A 23,329-nucleotide genomic window follows, 5' to 3' on the forward strand; every position below is an offset into this window, starting at 1 on the left:
GATTTCATTTATTTATTTGACAGAGATCACAAGTAGGCAGAGAGGCAGGCAGAGAGAGAGGAGAAAGCAGGCTCCCTGCTGAGCAGAGAGCCGGATGTGGGGCTCAATCCCAGAACCCTGGGATCATGACCTGAGCCGAAGGCAGAGGCTTTAACCCACTAAGCCACCCAGGCATCCCACTATTTTCAGGTTTTCTGCTATTACTTTATTAATGGGTTAAAAAAAATTCAACCAGAATTGAAAGAAAACACTTAGAAAAAATAAAAAGCATTTTAATACCAGCTATGAACCATCTCGTATATATAAGAATCAGTTTATAAAAGCACCTAACAACTCGCTCAATATTAAATAACAGATTTTTAAGATCTTTGGCTACAAATCATCCAGAATACAAACAGTTATCGCCCCTTTTAAGTGAAAGAGGAAAGCACGTTATCAAAAGACTGAGGTCCGCAACTCATCCTGACACAAAAGGGCCACGCCTGGAGGACCCGCTCTGGTTTGTCATTTTGTCAGTATCAATTAAGGATTCCGAGATACCAGGTTTCCCGGGGACATGCACAGCAGCAGAAAATAGATGAACAATCGTGAAACAGAACATTTTCGACCAAGAAGTCAAAGGAAGTGGTCTTCAGGTTTTTCCTTCGTAATTTTGGAACGAGATTGTCCCTCTCTTGGTGGTGATAAGAAGTACTGTCGAGGAGGTGAGTTTATTTAGGAAAAGCTTATTATCACACTCAAAATAGGAGACATTTATCTCTTATTTGCACTCTAGGTTTTACTAAGCACGGAGGGCTATTCTGAACTCACCAGTCTGTACTCCACACCACTAATTACGATACCCCTCGTGTTCCAAAATAGTCGACTACAATTACCAGCTGGTGGAGGGGACGGGCAATCTGCCTGCTGGAAGGCCAAACACGTAATACTCTTGTCACAGCCAAGGGAAGGCTCTAAAATCAGACAGGCACTTCTTTCCTCTTTTCTGAAAACACCGACTCCTCGTAACAACGCTCCAGAAACATGGTTTATTTTCAATCCCACCTTGAAAAACAAAATGCAACTGTTTCCCTTCAGCCAACAGCCCCACTTCATTCTTGGAAGATTAATTAGGTACAAGTTAAATGTGCCTAAAACTTAACTTTACCTCCTAAGACCGGGATGAAACTGAGAATACCTAACTGAGAGGCAACAGGGTCATCAGAAAGCATCTTATAAAGACACCTTCGATGTGCTTCCCACGGATGCCCTCCCTGGAGCAAGTCCCCAAGCCCCCTGCTGGGTGCACGAGATGACAGAGCCTTCAGCTCCATATTAATGAGCAATTCTTTTCTGATGAGAAGCTTCTAGAACATTTCGTGAGCAAAATTCCCAAAAGGCACCTTCTGTTTTAAAAAGCCGGGACTCACAGAGTCACAATTTCAGAGACATCTTCCCAACTCCCACCCCCAAATCCCCACAGCTAAAAGCCAGACAACCGATCCAGAGTCTGTTTCACTGCTGAGTGGCTGCCAGGTGGGGGACAGTCGCCTCTTAAGAGAGAGGCACGCTTGCTTCTCCACCTTCGGGCTGCCCCGGCCCCTTAATGGGAAGGTGCCCACTGAGAAATGGGAGCAGCCGAGCAGCTCCCCAGGTGTCCTCTATTGACGGAACCCACACCGTTAGTAAAATCTTCGAGAAACTTCCAGGCAGGGAATCATTCCTGTCCCCACTTCCTAAAAAGGAAGCCTGGCTGAAGTAGCGAAGGGAAGGACAGCTGTGGGGTAAGGGAGAGATCCGCGTCGGGGAACTCTGAGCGGACTGAGTAAGAACTGGGTGAAGCAGGGGCACTGACAGGCTGGGAATCTGCAGGTTCTTTGGGCGGACGGCGCGTCTCTGAGGGGTCACAAGCATCTGGAGGTACTGACGACAGGAGAGGAGCGAGGGCCAGGTGTGTCAAGCAGACGCAACAGTGAGCGCGAAGGCACGCAGGTGCAGGTCAGAGGATGCAGGTTACAGACCGAGCCAGAGCGAACACTGGAGAGCAGCGGGCTGAACAGAGAGAAAGGTGTGGGAGACGAGGTTAAAAAGGTAGAGGGTTCTGAGTGCCAGGCTAAAAGGATCTGGTTTTATTTTTAGCAGAATCGCAGGAGCAAAGCTGTGTTTTAGAAGAACATTCTGGCTGTGATGGATAGATCCACTGACAAGGGGGAGAATCAAAGCAGGGAGAACTCGGGAAGCTACAGAGGAGTTTGAAGAAGAGCTAATTGCTGCCTGGGAAGAGCAAGAACTGGCGAGGGCGATGGACAGGAGGAGTCGGGTTTGCAAAATGCCGTGGAGAGGACTCGACAGTCCTGGCAACTGATCCCACCGGAATAAGCAGAGGAAAGGGAGGGGGACACTGACCGCTGAGGGTTCTGGTCCGGACCCCTGGAGGAAGGGAGTCCATGAGCGATGAACGCTCGGAAAGAGGAAAGCAGTGCGGGAGTCCAGTCTGGAATCTGATGAAATCATCTGGTGATGCAGAAAGACAGGATGCCCACCCCGCGCAGGCGCCCCGAAAATCCAGCTCCTGCAGATTTCTACTCCCTGACTTCCCAGTCTTGGACGGATTCCAACTTGGCTTCCGGACCCCACCCCCGGCGGAGTCAAGGTCACCAACAATCACATGTTGCCCAGTGCAATGATCACTCCTCACGGCTCCTCTGAATCCCTTGGCAGCATTTGGCCCAATCGGCAATCTCCCCGAGAAAGCTTCCTCTAGCGTTTGCTTTCTTGGATTCTTTTGCTAGCCTCTCCACCTCTCTCTGACCGTGACACTGGAGTGCTCGCGGCAAGACTGGCTTGGGGCTCTCTCTCCTTCACTTACATTCTCTCACAAGGCCATTTCAGCCAGCCACGTAGCTCTGAATACCAGCTATAGGCTGATTTCTTGAGCTCCGTCTCTTATCTTGATCTCTTCTCTGAGCTCCGGACTCACACACGCCCGCCTGTTTGAGAGCTGCACTCAAGCGGCGTCAGCTTCTTGAACAGTGTGTGCAAGACGGCCTCTTGTTCCCCAGGCTCCTGCGCGTCAGCTAATGGCATTACCAAGTTCCTCAAGTTTGCTTTATCTGTTCCTTCCTTCTTCACATTCCGTCTGTCAAGAAACCCTGTCACTTCTACCTCAAAACACATCCTGAGCTCATCCATTTCTCCCCATCCTCACTGTTAACAGCCTTATACCCATTTTCTTATACTGAAGGTAACCTTTGTTGTGCTCAATTATTCATTCAACATAAATTTACTGCGTCTTGGACTCTAGGAATAATGCTTGGGTTCAAATGTGGATGTCTCATAACTTTAAGGGCCTCCGGTTGGGGAGACAGAGAAGTACGATGACAATCGGAAATCTTTCCTACAGGGGAGCGCTCCGGTAATGATAGGCTGAGGCTTCTCTAGGAATAAAGAGGAGGGAGCAGCTCGTGCACCTTGCTTTGTAGCAAAGGCTTTCTGGACAGGACTGAGTTTTGAAGGATGATGGTTAACACTTACTGAGGACATGGCAGATGTTTTACTCTTAGCCATTATGTCACTCTCTCAGTTAACCAAATGAAAGGCACAGGTTCAGCAGGTGTTTTATGTTCTGGTCACTCTCCAAACTCTATCAGACACAGAAATGATAAGGATCCATGTGGAACAGTTTTCAAGTTCATCTCTGACACCTAATTGGCGATCTCTCCTTATCTAAATTCCTAGGGTGCTTAACTCTCTCTGTGTTAGAAAACCTCACGTGCTGCCCTGTGATGTGGTTATTTCCGGACAGACATCATCTCTACAATGACGCTGCCGAGCTCCTGATGTGCAGAAAGCCTGTGTCATCCACCATGATCATACGCGTGCACAGTCAGACCCAACCAACGCTCAGAAAAATCAAGGAATAACTAAGATCTGCTTCTTCAAGGAAGCCCCTGCTGTAACTATAGAGAATTTTATTTTCTTTTTAAAGATTTTATTTATTCATTTGAGAGAAAGAGAGTAAAAGAGACCATGAGCAGTGGGGAGGCGCAGAGGGGAGAAGCAGAGAGCCTGAGTAGGGAGCCCAATGCGGGGCTCGAGCCCAGGACCCTGGGATCACGACCTGAGCTGAAGCCAGATGCTTAACCGACTGAGCCACCCAGGCACCCTGAGAATTTTATTCTTCATAAAAAAGTCTGGTCACATAGTATCTCATTTGATAACAACTTGTTTGCCACTTTCATTTCCAAAAATTTGAGTCTCTTATTTTTCACAGTTTAATGGCATTTTCAGAAGATCAAATAAGTAGAAAGAACTGAAATACTCTCTTACGTTTCACCATATTTTAAAATTTTCTCGGTTCAGCAACTGCCTTTACAAATTCAGCCTAACGAACCCTGAAACTAAAACATTCAACAAATAACACCAGACGCAAAATCTAATAATATTTCCAAAGGATGGAAGTGCTATGTAATCATCTTCTCTACAGGGGTTGAGTTACAAGGGCAGAATAAAAAGAACCAAAGCATCATACTAATAAATAAGTCTGTGGAATGTTCCAGAAAGTGTCTTAAATCTGTATATGTATAGAAACGAACTACATCAGACTCGTGGATGCAAACCTAACAGACTGGAACCACCGGCCGACTGTGTCCATAAAGACATGCATCTCAGGGACAGAGCAAACCCCCAATACTAACGGCTTCCCCGAGGATGAATCCGGGACCGGAAGCTACCACAACGATGCTGTGTGACCAGCCACCACATTCAAAAAGCCAACTGCAACAGCAACTCTAACGTTTTTCTTCACATTTGAAAATATTCAGGGGATTTTTTTTTTAAAGAATGAAAAGGGGTATTTTTTGGTTAGAACAGAGTTGAAGGGCGTTCCCTTTGCTATGGCGGATGGACGGAATCTGTCACCATGACGAACTGTCCAAGGGAAAGATCTCACGCGACCTCTTTCAAAACGGCCCACTGACCACTCACCATCAAATCTGTCGTTCCTCTCACCCTACAGTCATGAAAACGCGTATCCTTACAGGCTTGGTGGCTTTGGGGTTGACAGGGCAAAAGGTGGGGGTGGGGGTGGGGAGGGAGAGCTGGCCTTCTAGCTTGCGGTGAATTTTCTCAAAACCATCTGTATCTTTGAAATCCCTGTTGCCATTTACTCCTTACACAGATCCTGCCCAGGGGATGTGTTGCAGAACAAAACAATTTTTAACATTACCTGTAAAATGAAACCTTTGAAAAAGCAGCTAGTTCAAAAAAAAAAAAAAGAACCTGCACTAAGGCCGTATTTATAATGCTTTTAACAACAGTTTCATATATTTCTACTTTGGCAAAGTACAGCCTAAAAAAAAAAATAATGAAATGATAAGATCCTAGAACATTGGCCTTTAAAAAGGAAAAGAATCTGAACAATATGGTAACAAGGATTTGGAACTTTTAAAAATGCCCTTCCCTCCAAAGAGAATGAAGGTCTAGGAAATCAGCTGGTTGGTAGCAACTAAGTTACATACAGATTAAATTCCCTCCAAACTTGCAAGAAGATGACTTCCCTAGGCCTGTTTTCCATGCAAATCCCTCTGAGCTGGAGAGGGACGCCTGTGGTTGAAGGAAGCAGGATACGAAGGCTGAAGGAAGGACTATTCAGCGAGTTCTTACCACAGAACACCTACCCAGTGAAGGAAAAGGGGCTTGTGGATCAAAGCCTACCCAGTTAATAAGAGACAGGACTGGGAACAAAATCTGTGCCCCTCTCGGACTCCAAGCGTGTGCGATCTGTGGCACCCCGAACGGAGTTCAAGGACACACACCCTCTGTAAACGCAAGCTGTGGCCCACCTGAGAGTTCAGCCCCACCAGAAAGTACTTAAAGTAAGCGCCCTAGTCTACTGGATACAAGTCATGTATATAAAACCCAGATGCACCCCCACATTTCGGGGCCACATCCGGGTCCACTCATCTCTGTGAAAGCACATTCCTTTTTAGGAAACCGATGAAACTAAAATTGAAAGCCATCATCACTGATGTGAACCTACAGTGAAAACCTAGCATGCCCTTGAAGATGTCTCGTGAGTTTCACAAGACCTATTAAACATGTTTATTCTCACTGATGTACTGAAAAGTGTCCAGTTACTAAGCCATGGTAACTAATTTCTAAATATTGAAAGAAGTGAAAGAATTCTAATACCTTTGCATTATTGATTTTTTTTTAATTCAAAATTTTTAATTGGCCAGCCAGTTTCCTAAAAAAGCCTGCTCTGTCATTCATTACGACCAAGGCAGTGGTCTGCTGTTTCTCAGCATCATACAACCACGTGATTGCCGCCTGAAACCCGACGTCCCCACAGGCGTGGGGAGTATGTGGCCGATGGGGTAGAAGGTAGATTAAAGGAAAAAAATCATGCATCCCACATTCAGACGTGTCTGTGGTCCAGTGGTACCATGATGGAAAAACCCTGCTAGCTCATTTTTATAATTAGCAGTCACGAGAGCTGAAGTGATCAGAGCTCTGAGAGAAGCAAGATGGTCTTCCTACGCCCCAGCATCCCACCCCAGAGTGTGCACAGCTCTGTGGGGCGCGGATATAATATAAAGGGTACGGACAGACTTGGAAGTCCGAGAGACACTGGTCTGGTGTCGCAATGCCACTTCCTGGCTCTGCAGCTGCTGGTGAATTCATCTCCCCGGTCCGATTTTCCTCGCTGGTAACAAGGAGAGCATGCCCCGTCAGACAGGCATTAGGAGAATTCTCTTGAGTTAATTTAGACTACGGTTTTTAAGCACAGTAAATGCTAAATAAATGTTACCGTTACCTAAGTAACCCAATCACCATAACTTAGTGTTTATCTTGAAGATGGTGAGGAGTCTTAATCATAACTGTATTTTAGGGGGGGTAAAAAAAAGCAAGGACAGTAACGTAAGTGGTTGGGGGACATGATTTCCGACGGGAAGACTAATGAGGGGGCTGTCACCGGAACTGAGGCTGCACACGACTGAGCTAGAAAGGACCCGTGAGGACAGAAAGGCGAGAACAGATTCAAGGATACGGGACTGGCCCGGACTGGGAACGGAGCGGAGCCGGTAGGCTGGGGGGAAGGGACAGGGATTATGGCGACTCGCATGTTTGTGGAATGGGTAGATCTGTAGACGGCAGGGCCTTCCTGAGACAAGGAAAGGTCAAGTGTGGCTGTGGAGTGTAATTTGGGGCAGGCGTCTGTTGAGATGTCCAAGTAAGGCTGTCCAGATGGCAGCTGATTCTGCGGGCAGAAGACAGACCCGAACCGAAGGCAGTGATTTGATCGTGGTCACCACGTGGGGGGCGGGTGAGCCAAGGAGAGGGCAGGACTGCTGCGGGAGGCTATGCAGAATGGGAGGAGGCGACGGCCAAGAGAATACCAACATTCAAGCGCCTCTGAAGGAAACCGAAAGGATGCTAGTATTGTAGAAGTCAAGAATGGACAGCTTCAAGAAGTCAGATAAATAGGGATTTTCAGGTCAATGGACTCGGTTCCCTAAAAACTAAGGAAAAAAAAATACAAATTAAACATTCAAAGTACATCATAGATTGTGTCTCTATTATGGTCTTCATGTTATACAATGTTTATTCAATTTTCTTTCTCTACCAATATTTTGACTTTAGTGTGCCAAGCATCTTGTCCATTCATTTGAATGAATGAATCTTCTTAAAAGTTTGCTTATAGGGTAAATATTGTTTGAACTTTCCTTGAGTCGGTCCAATTTTATTTCATAATTTTACAGGATGCTTTGTTTTTAAAACCATATGAAAGCACAGAATACTGGTATCAAGCGATAAATTCTCATCTGAGTTCATCCTCGAGAGTTATGTATTATTAGCTTCTATTTTCTCCTCCTCTAAGAAGTAATGTGCTGCTCACTATGACAGTAAAGCACTTCTCTGCCATCAGTATAACGAGAAGAATTCATCATGAACAAAACATGCCATGGAACTTCCAGAGAGAAAGGAAAGCGTTGCTCACTTTGGGGGAGAATGTCCTTTGAAATCCAGGATCAAACCTCTCCAGTAGCTAACGACTGAATGTCCTCTGAAACACGGATGGTGCCAATTTTCTGAGCCAGAACAAAGACCGGAAATGGCAGAACGCAGGTAGGAAGCGAGACCACAGAGAGACGGGGCCAATATAGCCACGCTAGAGCACACCGCCCTGGAGGAACGCGTGTGGGAGAGGAGGAGCACTCCCTTTCTTGTTGCTGCCTTTGCGATGATTTTTCCGGCCACTGACCATAGGGCGAGCAGGTAGGACAGGCTGCTGAGCAGGTCTCTGCCTGTCCCATCTCTAGAATCCACCAAGAATGTCAGAGGAGCAAAGCAGAGGGTCGTGCCATGTTTTGGCCATGCTCACCTGAAGACTACAGTAACCGGTTGCCTACTTTAGAAAGCAACTCAGAAAAAAGAGCAACAAATTCCAAAACGGTATCAGGCCATGTAAGATGGAAATTACGATCCCGAATTTAACAAGCTGATTCGAGAACACTGACAGTTATTACATGCTCTGTAAATGACTACGCAGAAGCTATAACCAATCTATCTTCAGAAAAAGGATAATCTTTTTTTTTTTTTTGTAAACCCAGGATAATCATAATTATGTTTGTCCGAATTTCAGTAAACCTTTCTCAAGGTTGCTATATTTTTAAGTCTTGACCACTTTCAAATGTAAATATACATTTTACGTGTTTACTGTCTCTGTCCAAACAAACATCTTGATGAGCATACAGAACCACATTTACACAACTGGAAGAAAAAGTTTGGGAAAAGAGTACTGTAAACCAATCAGAGAAATACTATTTTTAAAGCAGCAAGACCGGGGACGCCTGGGTGGCTCAGTTGGTTAAGCAGCTGCCTTTGGCTCAGGTCATGATCCCAGCGTCCTGGGATCGAGTCCCACATCGGGCTCCTTGCTCCGCAGGGAGCCTGCTTCTCCCTCTGACTCTGCCTTCCACTCTGTCTGCCTGTGCTTGCTCTCACTCTCTCTCTCTCTTACAAATAAATAAATAAAATCTTTAAAAAAAAAAAAAAAAAAAAGGCAGCAAGACGGAACATGCGTTTTTAATGTTGATGGCAAACAGATACTCGTTGTTCAAAATAAAGCTTGAAGAACTTAAATATCAGTCCTGAACTATATTTACTGTCAACCCGAGGATCTAATAACCTGTGAAAATATTCTAGCTACATCTGTTCTTGTGACTATGTATAAAGTCTGAAACTGTCAAGATTTATTCTCTGACACTTCAGAATAGGAATCTGTTGGATTCCCTGCCAACTCATAAGCTTAGATTTCATTTTGAAAGAAGATGTAAGATCTGATTACAAATTCATGAACCCCATAAATTCACAGCCTCCTAGCAAGAGGTCACTGGCTTAGCAGGTGTGATTACTATAGCGTAATAAATACAATAATTTACTATCAGTTAACCACCTGGGAACCACCTAAAACTAGCATCTAATAGGGAAGGAGGAAGTAAAATGTAGAAAAATGGAGAAACAGGTTTGGGCCTTTTTTCATCATCCATGTGTCCACTTAATATTTTGAACTTAGAGAGTAGTTTCAATAACTGGTTTTAGTGTCCTTGTCTGCTAATGCTAACACCCATACCAGTTCTGAGTTGCTTTTGATTGACTGGTTATCTCCATGTTTGCTGAGTTATGTTTTTTTTTTTAATTTTTTATTTTTTATTTTTTTTTATTTATTTTTTTTTAAAGATTTATTTATTTATTTGACAGAGAGAGAGATCACAAGTTAGGCAGAGAGGCAGGCAGAGAGAGAGGAGGAAGCAGGCTCCCTGCTGAGCAGAGAGCCCGATGTGGGACTCGATCCCAGGACTCTGAGACCATGACCTGAGCCGAAGGCAGCGGCTTAACCCACTGAGCCACCCAGGCGCCCCTAATTTTTTATTTTTTATAAACATATATTTTTATCCCCAGGGGTACAGGTCTCTGAATCGCCACTTCACAGCACTCACCATATTGCTGAGTAATCTTTAATCAGATGCTACACATCGTGATTTATCTTTTGGGTGCTAGATATTCATGTCCTCCTCCTACAAATATTCTTGAGCTCTGTTTTGGGAGTTAATTTCCTTGGAAACAATCTGGTCCTTTTGATGACTGCTTTCATGATTTGTTAAACAGGTCTGGAGCAGGACTCGTCTCGGGCTAATTATACCCCCTACTGAGAGAACACTTTCCTGAGTGCTCTTCCCAGCGTCCCATGAATTACAACATTTTCCAGGAGGGCTGTTGAGAACAGGCACAGCGTAAGCAACAGCAACTGTTAGCTTTGCCTTCCCCCCCTCCTGCCTCTGGGAGTCTCCTCACGTGCATTAGGAACACGCTGCTGGATATTGAAGGGGAACCCTTGGCGGATTTCCGGGATCCTCTCTGTGCAGCCCTCTCCTCTCTAGCACCGTGTCCTATAAACCCTGGCTGCCTCGGACTCCCGGACTCCCAGCTCTGTTTCTTCGACTCAGAATGTGCCAGGCTCTTCCTGGGTCCCCCGCCCTGCTCTGTAGCCTGGAAATTCTCTCGAGGCAGAATGAAGGGGCAAGAAAAGGTTTCACTGCACCTGTTTCCTGTCCATCAAGGATCACTTCTCTTCTCTGCCTCATGTCCAGGGTCATAAGAAGCATTGTTTTGTCTGCTTTGGGGCTGTATCAGGTGGGAAAGTAAATCTGGTCCCTAATACTCCATCCTGGGTAGATACGTCCACGCCCTTTTTGTCAGAGCACTGCCTGAGGAACGTCCTCCTGATCCACTTTCCATTCCGAACCAGACTCTGCTGCAAAACCTCAGAAACTGGTTGTCCACCTTCTGCCCAACTCCTCCGGATGAGGTACTCAGGACCTTCTCCTCTGGTTCCAGAACCATCTTCACCCTGTAGAATGCCACTGGTTTCCTCTGTTCTATTTTCAGCAAAGCCAGGCCTGTGTGCTACACTCCTGCCAAGCCTCCCGCCACCACCATCCCCAACTTTCAGGTATGGGAAATACAGCTCAGACCTGAGGCCCACTCCTTTTCTAGGTTAGTTTGGATGGTCATTTCTGGAAGTTCAGGAGCTTGGCAGATTATTCTCTGGAACATGAACTGGTCAACTTCTACTAAAGGTATGTCATACCATCTCAAATAAATCTCTTACACTCAGCTTCGAAGATTTCTGAAACTTCGTCTGCAGTCTACGTGTTACCAAAGAACAAAGAGAAAGCACAGTTTCTTAGCATTACCTGTCACACAGAAAGTAAAAGGAGTAACTTTCTCAAGATATGCGTGATCACTAGACCTCAACAGAAGCAGTGACCCTCCCCCACCCGACCCAACAAGAGTTTCTAAGAGATAAACCCAGTTCCAAAGTCTGAACCAGTGAAAAAAATGTTTTGTATGTCGCTGAGCAGATTTCAAGGCCAACAGAGGACTGTGAAAATTATGAGTCATTTATAATTAAGTGGAATCACTAAAATCACTGTCTTCTTCAAGATGCAGCTATTTTCAGAGAAATTCTGACAGTATGCTGCACGCTGAAGAAAACAAAGGATCCCGAAATTTGGAAATAAGAAATATTTTAATAAAGTTACACACTTACGTATGGTTTTAAGGATAATTACTGTGAAAGGATCTTAGTAAGCATGCTAAGGAACATAACGGTGGAAAGATGAAAAATTCAGAAGGCTGGGATTCTCCAGTTCTCCATTCTCTCACAGGGCTCATGATTCAGTTTTTGTTTTTGTGTTTTTTTTTTTTTTTTAAGATTTTATCTATTTATTTGACAGAGAGAGATAGAGCAAGCAGGGGGAACAGCAGGCAGAGGCAGAGGGAGAAGCAGGCTCCCCACTGAGCAGGGAGCCCGATGCGGGGCTCGATCCCAGGACCCTGGGATCATGACCTGAACCATGGCAGATGCTTCACCAACTGGTGGTGGTTCACCAAGCACCCAGGTGCCCCATGACTCAGGCTTTTTGTCCCTCTTCTTCCTTCTGCGTGGAACTGTGTCATGCTAGATCCGTACATGGCTGCCCTCCCATTCAGGTCCTGGCTCTCGTGGACTTTCTCAGAAGGCCCTTCCCCGCTCACCCTGATGATAGCAGCTTCCTGCACCACCTTACCACGAGAACATTATCCTGTTTTATTTTCTTCAAATCCTACATAATCACCAGAAATTATACTTTATTACAGGAGCACCTGCGTGGCATAGTCAGCTAAACATCCGACTCTTGGTTTGGCTCAGGTCCTGCTAGCAGAGTCATGAGGTCGGACTCTATGCCCAGTGTGAATTCGGCTTGGGATCCTCTCTCTCCCTCTGCCCCCTACTCGTTCTCTCTAAAATAAGTGAATAAATCTTTAAAAAGAAAGAAAAGAAATTATACTTTGTTACACATATGTAACCCCCCTTTTCTCTCAAATAAATAAATAAATAAATAAATCTCAAGGGGGGGGGCCATCCAGGTGCCCCAGCGTGCAGAAGTTTTAACATACACACACACACACACACCCTAGCCAATCTTTTGTTACCAATCTTTTGTTATCTTCTTTAGAGCAAGAAAAGTCATCAGTTCAGATTGTAGGGCATCTTGTTAAAAAGGTAGGAGGTTTATTTTTAAGAAAGTCTTCCCTGTGCAATCAAATAATTTGGGGAACCAGTATTTGAAAATTTTTCAGATGGTGCTATACAGAGAATACCAAGTCATGGCATTTTAACATGTATTACACACAGACTGGTTTGGGAACAAGCAAGCTGTGAGGGTCAAACAAATTTCTTTACTACAGGAATTCCCAGCAGTCTGAAGGCACTGACATGTCCTACAAAACTCCACGAGGCAAATATAGGATGGAGTGCTTTTGGAACTTACGTGATCATAGAAGGTTTTGTCAGTGGCAATGCTTCTCAGTCTATTTTTTTTTTTAAAGATTTTATTTATTTATTTATTTATCAGAGGGAGAGAGAGCGAGCACGAGCAGGCAGAGGCAGAGAGAGAAGGCTCTCCGCTGAGCAAGGAGCCAAAAGCGGAACTCGATCCCAAGACCCTGGGATCATGACCCGAGCCAAAGGCAGTAGCTTAACAGACTGAGCCACCCAGGCGTCCTTCTAGAGTGTTTTTAAATTCAGTTTCTGTATTTATCAAAATGACACTCGTACATTCCTTAAGTCAACTAGTGCCCACACGCTTTATCCATGAGGAGGATCAGAGTTCCCTCCCCAGCTCTCTCCACCTTCCTGCCCTGCTTTTCACAAGAAACTACATTCCATTCTTTTGGCTATTTCTGGTATTTACTTCCATTTTTTCTAAACAGTATGCCAACAGCGATATTCATTTTTTTCTATTTTAAATACCACATATTGATCTCCTGCTGTGGAAGCCCGAGGTGAGCTTTCTTCAATCCCTCCTTAATGGTCTACAAGCTTCTCCAACTTTCCAGTAAGTTAATCAGAATTGCAGCCCAACTCCACATTAGCTATTACAGAGTCCTATACATACTGTCTGTAACGGAGTCATACAGTGTTTTCTTTCTCTTCTGGTGAAACTGTGTTCTCCCTTAGTGTTAACAGTTGCTGTGTTTGGCCCATTTTACCTATCACTAAAGACTTGCCATCAGAGCTTATAAAACTCTGAATACGATCAAGCTTATCAGACAACCCATTAGTTTCATTTTTTCTCCTTGAACATTGCTCTTGGAATCCTCCAGAAGGTCTTCCTTCTCCAGTCTGGATCGCTCACTGGACCTCTTCAGACTTCTCTTTGCCATCCTGCTGAGCATTCCCGCTGTTTCTCTTCCGCACTGGCTGGATTCTCACTGCAATTCAGTCTCCGTCCGTTCTTCCTTCTCCCTGGTTTACTCCCTTGCGGGTGGAGCATATCCACCCACGGCTTCCTGGCTTCCTGATATGGTGTGCGCAGGAGCGAAATTGGAGCCCCGTACTCCTGGAAACGACCATTTCCTCCCACTTGATGAAAATGTTGCTCAGCAAATGTAAAGTGAATCACTCCCCAGCTCTAGAACCATTCTCAAGTTCCTTTTGATTCCTGATCCTTAATATGAAGATTTTTCTGAAGACTCTTATGACCTCTATTCCTAGTGTAGTGAAATTTATAAAAATATGCATTGACAATGGATTTTTCCCACTCATTTTGTCAGGTACTTGGTGGGCCCTTTCAAACTTATTCATATCACTCAGTTCTGAACCGTTATCTTGCGTTAGTCCTTTAATAGATTTGTCTTTCTCCCCCTTTCTGAAGCTTCTAGTAGTCAGATATGGGACTCAGGAATGAATTCTGCAATTTTCTCAACATTCTTAGCTTTTCTTATCTTTGTGCTTTCTTACATAGAGGCCAAACCTGATCTCCCAATACTTCAGCTGAAGTTTATTACTTCTGCTGTCATGTTTTATTTCTGAGAGCTCTTTCTTGTCTCTTACTATTCCTTTTCTGTAGCATCCTGTTCATGTCTCATAAATGCAAAATGGTCTCTTAGAAGGTGGCCTCATACACCTGAGGCTATTAATTATGATTTTTGTTTGTAAGTTTCCTTTTGTTCCCCTTACAGTCTCTCATTTGTCTGGGTGCTTTTTAAAATTATTATTAGTTTGTTTATTTTCTATTTATTTTGGCCTCTTTTACTCTGGAAGCTTTCCTCCATGGGCTATTACTTCCCAGCTGCCCCTTCCTATTTAAGAGTGAGGCACCATGAAGCTTATTAGAAATCACACACACCAGTGTGGAGCTCAGCATGGGGATGGGGGTGCTACGAAGCAGACCCCACTCTTTCATCAGGGCACTCCCCCAAAGGTCCATATGGGCAGGTCTTTTCTCTTGGGCTGCTCAATTTCTCAGATGAGCCCTCCAATAATCTGCACAGGGGGTGTAAGACTGGCTGTCAGACTTCTGTGAGCCAGTGAGGACAGAGGCCGAAATAGCCCTACTGTGTGATATGCAGACTCTCACTGAACCCTGCTGTTTTCAATATCAGTTAACCATTAAACAACACAGGTTTGAATGGCATGGGTCCACGTATCCACAGATTTTTCTTTGATAAACACAATATAATACTATAAATGTATTTTCCCCTATGATTTTCTTAGTAATATTTTTTTCTGAAGCTTATTGTAAGCTAACAGTACATGAAATATACAAAGTATGTGTTGATCAACTGTTTACGTTATTGGTAAGGCTTAGCGACCACACTGGTAACCAACAGAGCCAGGACTTGGGTCTTTTGAGTTTAAAAACACACTCTTTCTACTACTAAGAGATAATTCTATCTCTTAAAAGACAAATCCTATGTCATTTAAATTACATGAAACGTATTAAGACCCATTCAGTACAAATTTTGACTTTCACTTAAATTACAGGCAGTTCTGCTCTCCAAATACTAAAAGTAATTTTCATTTTATAACATATAAGTTATAATGCATTAATTAAAATACATTTAAGTCACTGGGTGAAAGTGAAGAAAAGAAAGATATAAAACCTCATAGTTCCAAATCCTATTACTCTTTTCTATCTAATCAGGTTATAAACATCTGAAATTGAATTTTACATACTAAAGTACCAGATACCCTTTTTCAAATAATCAATATTAACACATATGGAATAGAAAAACCACGATACTCATATGATTCCTGTGTTCAACTAGCGGAACAACGTAACTGGTACAAATACAGAATACCCCTCAGTCCAGCTGTACACGTTCTCATACAGGTCAGCCAGTGCAGGCCAAGGGACACAGCATTCACCCTGTGCTGAGCGCTATTCTTAGCACGTTACCAACCGAATCCTTAACATAACCCTACAAGGTCCTGTACTATCTCCATTTTACAGATGAGGAAACCATGTAAGTTCTAGGGTTCACAAGACTTGTACACATGCTGCCCGATTTCCTGCAGAAGTTTCCTTTCAAAATTCTAAGCCTTCCTATTGTGCTCCTTGAAACCTATTGTTTTATAAATAAACTTCTTTACATGATTAACACTTTGACAACAGACTATTTCCCTACTTTTTCATTTAAAATTACAGACAAGCCAAACCATCTCTAACTTGACATCTTGAACTCTGGTATCTTGGGTTGTTCTCTTCTCTTCTGGAGAGGAAGTTCATCTCTTATGCCCCGTGATTGAGTCTGAAAGCCCTTGGGTCCCAGCGCTCACCCACTCATTCAGAAGTCCTATCTGTGAAAAGGACTCCATTCTTAAGGCTGCCACATACCGTCCTGTAATCTCTGTAGTCCAATGCAATTTACAGAAAGCACCTCCAGAAAAATTCCTATACTTATAAACTTCTCCAAGCAATTTTACCCACAGCCCCCGTGGGGCTCCTTTCGAAGCTCTTCTGTGTAGAGCCTGCCCACCACCCCATCTCACCCCCACCTGGCTGTCTCTTAAAAGGTCTCTCCCTGAACTGCCCCTGACAGAATCGCCTGGAAGGCTAGTCTACAGCAAAACCATTGGAATTAACTTGTCAATTGGGGCTGTCCTACCATGGAGCCCAGGAGTTTGCATTTGAAACACTGCCCAGGTGATTCTTCTGGCTCATTAACATCTAAGACCCAGCCCTAGGGTCTTAGACCTGGACCTGACCGAAAATTTCAGAATACTCACTTTCATCTCCACCCATCCCTTGGCATTATTCTGGAAAACTATGATGTTAGTGTGATCATCTATAATACCCACATATTAGCTTTGCTTTTATTTTTTTTTTTGAACCTCCTGTATGCCAGTGATTAGCACTTCCTGTCCATGTCAACAACCCACTCCTCCTTGACCGCTACACCCTGGATCCAGAACAACTCAATTTGCCAATCATCTTAAAACCCACAGGGTACTCTGCCCAGCTGATCTTTCTTGCTCTCCCTCCAAATCTGTTCTTAGCCCTAAGCCCGACTCCAATCCCACAACTTCTGCTTTCTTGCACCTATCACAGACACCCACCCCCCTTGGCTCTACTCCCTGCTCTGTGCAGGGCAGACCCTGGACTGTCTCAGCACCCTCATCAGCTACCAGGGACCCCCTGAGCCTGCCCAAGGTGGCACGTATGAACTGGGATGCTACAGCTGGTCCCATAAGCTGTCACCCCCAGGATTCTCCTCTGCATCAATTCCTATCAGCCCCGTGACAATGGTCGGGAGTATAACTAACACTTACAGAGCTGACTGGGCCTGATGGCTCTTACCTCATCTAATGCTCACAACTCTAGGAAGTGGGTACAGTATCCTCCTCACCGCCAGCCAGAGACACTGAGGCTAAGAGAGATCAAGTAATCGCACAAGGCCTCACAACCAGCGTGTGACAAAGCTGAGCTTCAAACCCCACAAGCCTCTTTCCCCAGCCTGGGCTCAGGTTCCTTTTCTTCCTGCTCTAATAATAAAGGAGGAGAAAAAAAAGAAAAGGGAAAAAGCAGCTCAGGATATGCCACTTGGGAGGAAAAGAGGCCAGGGCTCCTGCAGAATTTTTGGGAGAGCTCCGCCTGCTGCTCTGTTCCCTCCACCTTTGATCCCAGCCTCATCTCCATAAAATGGCAACACACGGTGGTACCAAACCACGCAGGTATATAAAGGTCATATTCTGGAAAGCTTACAAATGAGCTTTACATGTTGCAATCTTTGTCTTTTACTGGCCTGAACTTATAAAGAAGAACATGTAAATGAATACTGCTGACCAACTTTTCAAACTCACCTCTTATTTTTCTTGTAATTTTCCAGCTGTTGGGACTGCATATGTTTGTATCTTTCCAATTCACACTGTCCACATAAATCCTCCAGATTCAGCAGGTGGTTTTCGACTTCCTCAAAGCTAGCCTCTAAATGAGCTGGAAGTGCAGAAGGTCCAAAAAAAATAGAAAGAAACGTAAAAAGTCAGACTCTTCGATCACAGAAAAAAAAAAATGTCCAAAAGTTACAAAGTTTAAAATGTTGAAACTGTCTTGCATTTATTTAATATTCTTCATTAAGCTTTCTTTCTTTTTTTTTTTTTTTAAAGATTTTATTTATTAGAGAGAGATCACAACTAGGCAGAGAGGCAGGCAGAGAGAGAGGAAGGGAAGCAGGCTCCCTGCTGAGCAGAGAGCCTGATGTGGGGCTCGATCCCAGGACCCCGGGATCATGACCTGAGCCAAAGGCAGAGGCTTTAACCTACTGAGCCACCCAGGCACCCCTTCATTAAGCTTTCTTGAAGCAAAATAAAATATATTGACCATCTTTAAGATATACTTCAAATTATATTGACTTTATTTTTATATTTCAAGCATTTGCAAATATAATTTTCAAAAATACTTAAAATATTCTACTAACCAGGGTGATGAGGAAACAGAGCATCGTGATTCATCTAATGTGATATCCTAATGATCCCATAAACCACATGTGAATAATCAATTTTCAAAGGAGAATATAGCAAATTATAATTAACACAAATTACCAAACATAATTTAAAATTTGAGATTCCAAGTGACTTGAGCAGAGCATTTGTTTTGCCCTGGCAAATGGTCCATGGCAATCTTCACAAGTCGCTGCCGAGCTGCACAGACCCGGTAAGCCCAGGGCACAGGCTGCTGGGGAAGAGCCTCAGCTCTGCCCACCAGACCACTAAGGTGTCTACTGTGTCTCTAGGCCACAGAGCTTGGCAGCTTTACTGGAACATGGAGGCCATGTTCCAGTAAAAGCCTTCATTTAAAAAGATCCAAAGACCAGGGCCGGCAGAAATTAATTCAGCGCTTTGCCCAAGGTCACCCAGCGACTGAAGGGCAACTGGGAATCAAAACCAAGTCCCTCCTGCACTACAACGATTTCTGAATTGACCGGGTGTTAGTGAACGAGGACTTCCTAGTTGTAGAAGTGAGGGCTGGTTGTTTCCTCCAACAGGAGAGAAGTTTTAGAGGTCCAAGATTTTAGAGAATTCCAGCAGCACTGTGCCAGACACTGGATACAGAGATGAAAAAGACAGTCCTTGTGCCAAAGAGCTGAAAGCAGGAGAGCCCTATTTCAACGACACCACGTCCTGGCAGTGAGGCACGCAGCGCTCGGGAAACTCAGAGTGGCGCCTAACACAGAGGACGGAGGTGAGGGCAAGGTCCAGCAAGAGAAGGACCCTCGAATCTGGAAGTCACAGCCACCCAGTGGGGAAGGGACTAGGCAGCAGAGACAGAGCGAGCTAGCTGTGTAGACTTCCAGTCTCGCCTTCACACAAACAGCTAAATGAAATCACGGCGCATCTAATTCCTCCATGTGTCCACTGGATTTCCGCAGGACCGCCCAAAGCAGCTTTTGTAGCATCGGGATTAGACGCAAACTCCACAAATATCCAGGCTACCTATCCAACCTCCCTCTTCTGTTTGGTAGAACTTAGGGCTTAAAGACAGGGATTTGGGGGAAAATAAAATTTTACTGAAAAGTGAAAGCGTGAGGACCGTTTAGTACTCCTTTTCAAAAGCACTTCAGATATTGACGGGTCACCATAAGTAAACCTGTACGAGGGCTGCAAAGGGCTGACGGTCACGCAGTTCATGGCAGTTTTGAATCTATCTTCCGGGGCCACAAAAGACTTACTATATGTGAGGGCACCTGGGTGGCTCAGTGGGTTAAGCCGCTGCCTTCGGCTCAGGTCATGATCTCAGGGTCCTGGGATCGAGTCCCGCATCGAGCTCTCTGCTCAGCAGGGAGCCTGCTTCCTTCTCTCTCTTTCTCTCTCTCTCTCTCTGCCTGCCTCTCTGCCTACTTGTGATCTCTCTCTGTCAAAAAAATAAATAAAATCTTTAAAAAAAAAAAAAAGACTTACTATATGTGAGACGTGATCATGGAAAGCCTAACCCGAAACCATATGCAAAATCTAAATTTCAGTCCACGAGGAATTAAATCCAAGTTTTTTAATAATGACCTGAATGATACATAGAGAGTTCATGTGTGGGAAAACTGGCAAAATGATATTACTGTATTAACTGCTGTTTGCGTTATTTTGTTTTCATTGTTATTACATTAAGTGGAAAAACAAGTAGGCGCCTCAGTCTGGGAGTTAGGGCTACTGGCCCTGAAGAAGCAATGTTCAGCTCATTCTGTTATAACTAGCTTGACGGGGTCTAAATGGCGATCATAGCTAATAGGATTATTTAAAAGGCTATTTCACTTTGATTAGTGATAAGAACTAGAATAATTAAATTTAATATGAAATCCATTTAACTCTAAGCTACTTGGTTCCTGCAGTATCATGCATGTTAAGTTGTTATCTTTAGCATACAGGGGACTGGCCAGGAGGAGGGCTTTGAAGCACGCTTGGAGACCAGCTCTGCCCCTTACAATGACCTGAGACAACTCATCAGTGACAAAAGGGCTAACAGTTCACATCCTGCAAAGCTGTCAAAAGGGTCCAATGGGGCCCAGCATATAAACACTATATACTTACATACCAATATACAAAGTGTACCTAACTTAGCACTTGACAGTAATTTATAATTAACTATTAAAAAAAATGCAGAGAAAGGGGCGCTTGGGTGGCTCAGTGGGTTAAAACCTCTGCGCCTTCGGCTCAGGTCATGATCCCGGGGTCCTGGGATTGAGCCCTGCACCGGGCTCTCTGCTCAGCAGGGAGCCTGCTTCCACCGCCCCCCGCCTGCCTCTCTGCCTACCTGCGATCTCTGCCTGTCAAATAAATAAATAAAATCTTAAAAAAAAAAAAAATGCAGAGAAAAAAAAAATGTAAAAAAAAATAGCTGAGTTCCATGAAAGTCATTTACTTATTTTTTTAAAAGAATTCATTTGAGAGAGAGTGAGTCCACACACACACACTCATGCAAGCAAGGGGGAGGGAGGGCAGCAGACGGGGAGGCAGAGGCAGAGAATCTCAAGCAGGCTCCCCACTGAGCATGGAGCCTGACACAGGGCTCGATCACAGGAACCTGGGATCATGACTTGAGCCAAGACCAAGAGTTGGATGCTCAACTGACTGAGCCCCTCATACAAATGTCATTTTAAGCAAATAACTCTGCAGACCAGAAATTATCATGTTGTGAACACCTATGGATCTAACAGATCAAAATATCAAGAGAATTATACTCAAAACTATGTTGTTAGACTTAAGATCCCTTGTAAGTGAGGGGCATTACATTTCAAATGATTTTGCTAAAACGAAAGTAAGTAATGGAATCAATACTTGTTCTGTTTTTGAGGACATACACATATGTATTTACGTTTTTATTTTTACTGGGACAGATAGCAACTTGTATTTAGAGGCTAGCTCTGTTGTGATAGAGAACTAGTGAGGCCAGAAACTTGAAGGAAATGACTTGATACCTACGCAGGCCAGTTCATTTCTCACGGAGAGAAACAGTCTTCTAGATACATACTAAACTTGCCACCCTGGTTCACTCTTGTGTTAATAAAATGGCGACCAAGTGGAACATGGGACTGGTTTAGTACCAGCCTGGGACTACGACTAAGAAACAAACGGTACACGCTTCAGAACTGACCGGCAGCTTCATGTTCTTGTTTCGGAATGGCAAATCTAGATCTAAAACACTTGGGAGACCCAGTGTCCATTTCATTGCTACCACAGATTCCTATTTCTGTTCTCTCCTTTTATTAAGTTAAAGCTTTCTGAGTACTTGAAGAATCCAGTGTAGGGTGCCTGGGTGGCTCAGTCGTTTAAGCGTCTGCCTTCAGCTCAGGACATGATCTCAGGACCCTGGGATCAAGCCCTGCATGAGGCTCCCTGCAGGGGGAGGGGGTCGAGGGGGAGCAGGGAGGGCAGGTGGAGGGGGGAGTCTGGTTAAGATTCTCTCTTCCTCTGCTCTATCCCCCTACTCTCACTCAAATCAATAAATAAAATCTAAAAAAGAGAAAAGAATCTAGTTTAAGACCTTTATTTAGAATTCAGATATCTATCACCTCCTCCTCCCGCCCCCACCATGGGCCACAGCCGACTTTTCCAGTCTCACTACTTCCTTCCTTCGGGACCACTCACCACCCTAAGACAGCTCATGCACCTTCCTGTCTCTCTGACTCTGTCTGCTCCTGGGATGCCTGTGCTCGCTGCCCCCCCTCCTCTCCTGTGCTTCCACACCTCTGAACCACGCACAGAGCTTAAACCCTGATATTCTACAACTACTTGTACATTCCTGAGTACTCTCTCAGGAATCAGGAAGGGTCTTAAGGGTATTAACTGTATGTTTGCATGTTTGTATCCCCTAATACCTAGTCTACTGAACTCAACTAAGAATGGCTCTATCCCACTAAAACATCAAATAATAACCACAAAAGCAACCACATGATTCGTGGTCATCTAACTTAAATATTAGGAGGTTATGCTAAATTTTGTAAAAGGATAAATTAAAACACAGGCAGAGAAGTTAGAAAACATCAGGCAACACAATGGTACTTTGTTCTTGATATGTCAGACCAGGTCCCTTTATCAGTGAGTTAGAGCAGCAAAAGCAATGGAAATTTTCCATTTTAACTCTGACTGGCTTGAAATCAGTAATCAGATGCAGAAGAGCTATACTGACAAAAATAAATCTTCCCTTTTTATATTAAAAACTTTAAAAAGTCCTTTTAAATAATTACAAGCATATGTATGTGATGTGTACCTGAATATTTTATATTGCATTTATTCTTTTTTTAATATTTTATTTATTTATTTGACAAAGATCACAAGTAGGCAGAGACGTGGGGTGTGGGGGTGGGGAGCAGGCTCCCTGCTGAGCAGAAAGCCCGATGCAGGGCTCGATCCCAGGACCCTGAGATCATGACCTGAGCCAATGCAGAGGCTTAACCCCCTGAGCCACCCAGGTGCCCCTATACTGCATATAAATGGCAGAAACTAAATGTTCCAGTCACAACCTGCTCATTTTCCAAGACCAAATGAATCGCATATATGAGGAAGCAGACAACCAAACTCAGAATGCATGTGCATAAAACACCAGCAGGCCTCCATAGGCACCTTCACAGGAAGCTCAGACTTGACCACTCTGCTCGCTCGAACAACAGCATATGTCTCATTTACTGATCAGTGGAAAAGATCAGTGGAATTTTATTGTGAAAAGCCATGTGGGAATGCCTGACAGCTGTGCAGGACAGAGCCTCACAAATCTTTGTGAGGAGACCGTCCCAGAGGAAGAGCGATTCTGTCTGGCATTTTTCTTTGGGCCATTTGTTTGAAATATGTATTATCTGCAGGGGAACCACTTACGTATGAAGAATGGGGCGGCACACTAAAATTATTTCATACTTAATGAGTACTTTTCTAACAAAACAAGTAGCCTCAAAGAAGAAAGAAATCTCCTCTGGTTGCAAACCCAGAGGTCACAGAGGCCAGGTACTAAAAGACTTGAAAGAGTCTTCAAAT

At 44.2% G+C, this 23,329-nt stretch overlaps 1 protein-coding gene across 3 annotated transcripts in view; it reads right to left on the reverse strand.

The window, feature by feature from the left end:
* DTNBP1 (dystrobrevin binding protein 1) overlaps nucleotides 1-23,329 on the reverse strand; it is a 202,832-nt gene that overhangs the window by 59,001 nt on the left and 120,502 nt on the right. For all 3 annotated transcript variants that reach the window (XM_059399492.1, XM_059399490.1, XM_059399491.1), the window contains exon 6: nucleotides 17,678-17,810. In XM_059399492.1, the coding sequence (XP_059255475.1) occupies nucleotides 17,678-17,810 (133 nt within the window). The remainder of the gene's footprint in view (nucleotides 1-17,677; nucleotides 17,811-23,329) is intronic.

Source organism: Mustela nigripes, chromosome 5 (genome assembly GCF_022355385.1).
Source record: "Mustela nigripes isolate SB6536 chromosome 5, MUSNIG.SB6536, whole genome shotgun sequence".
NCBI lineage: Eukaryota > Metazoa > Chordata > Mammalia > Carnivora > Mustelidae > Mustela > Mustela nigripes.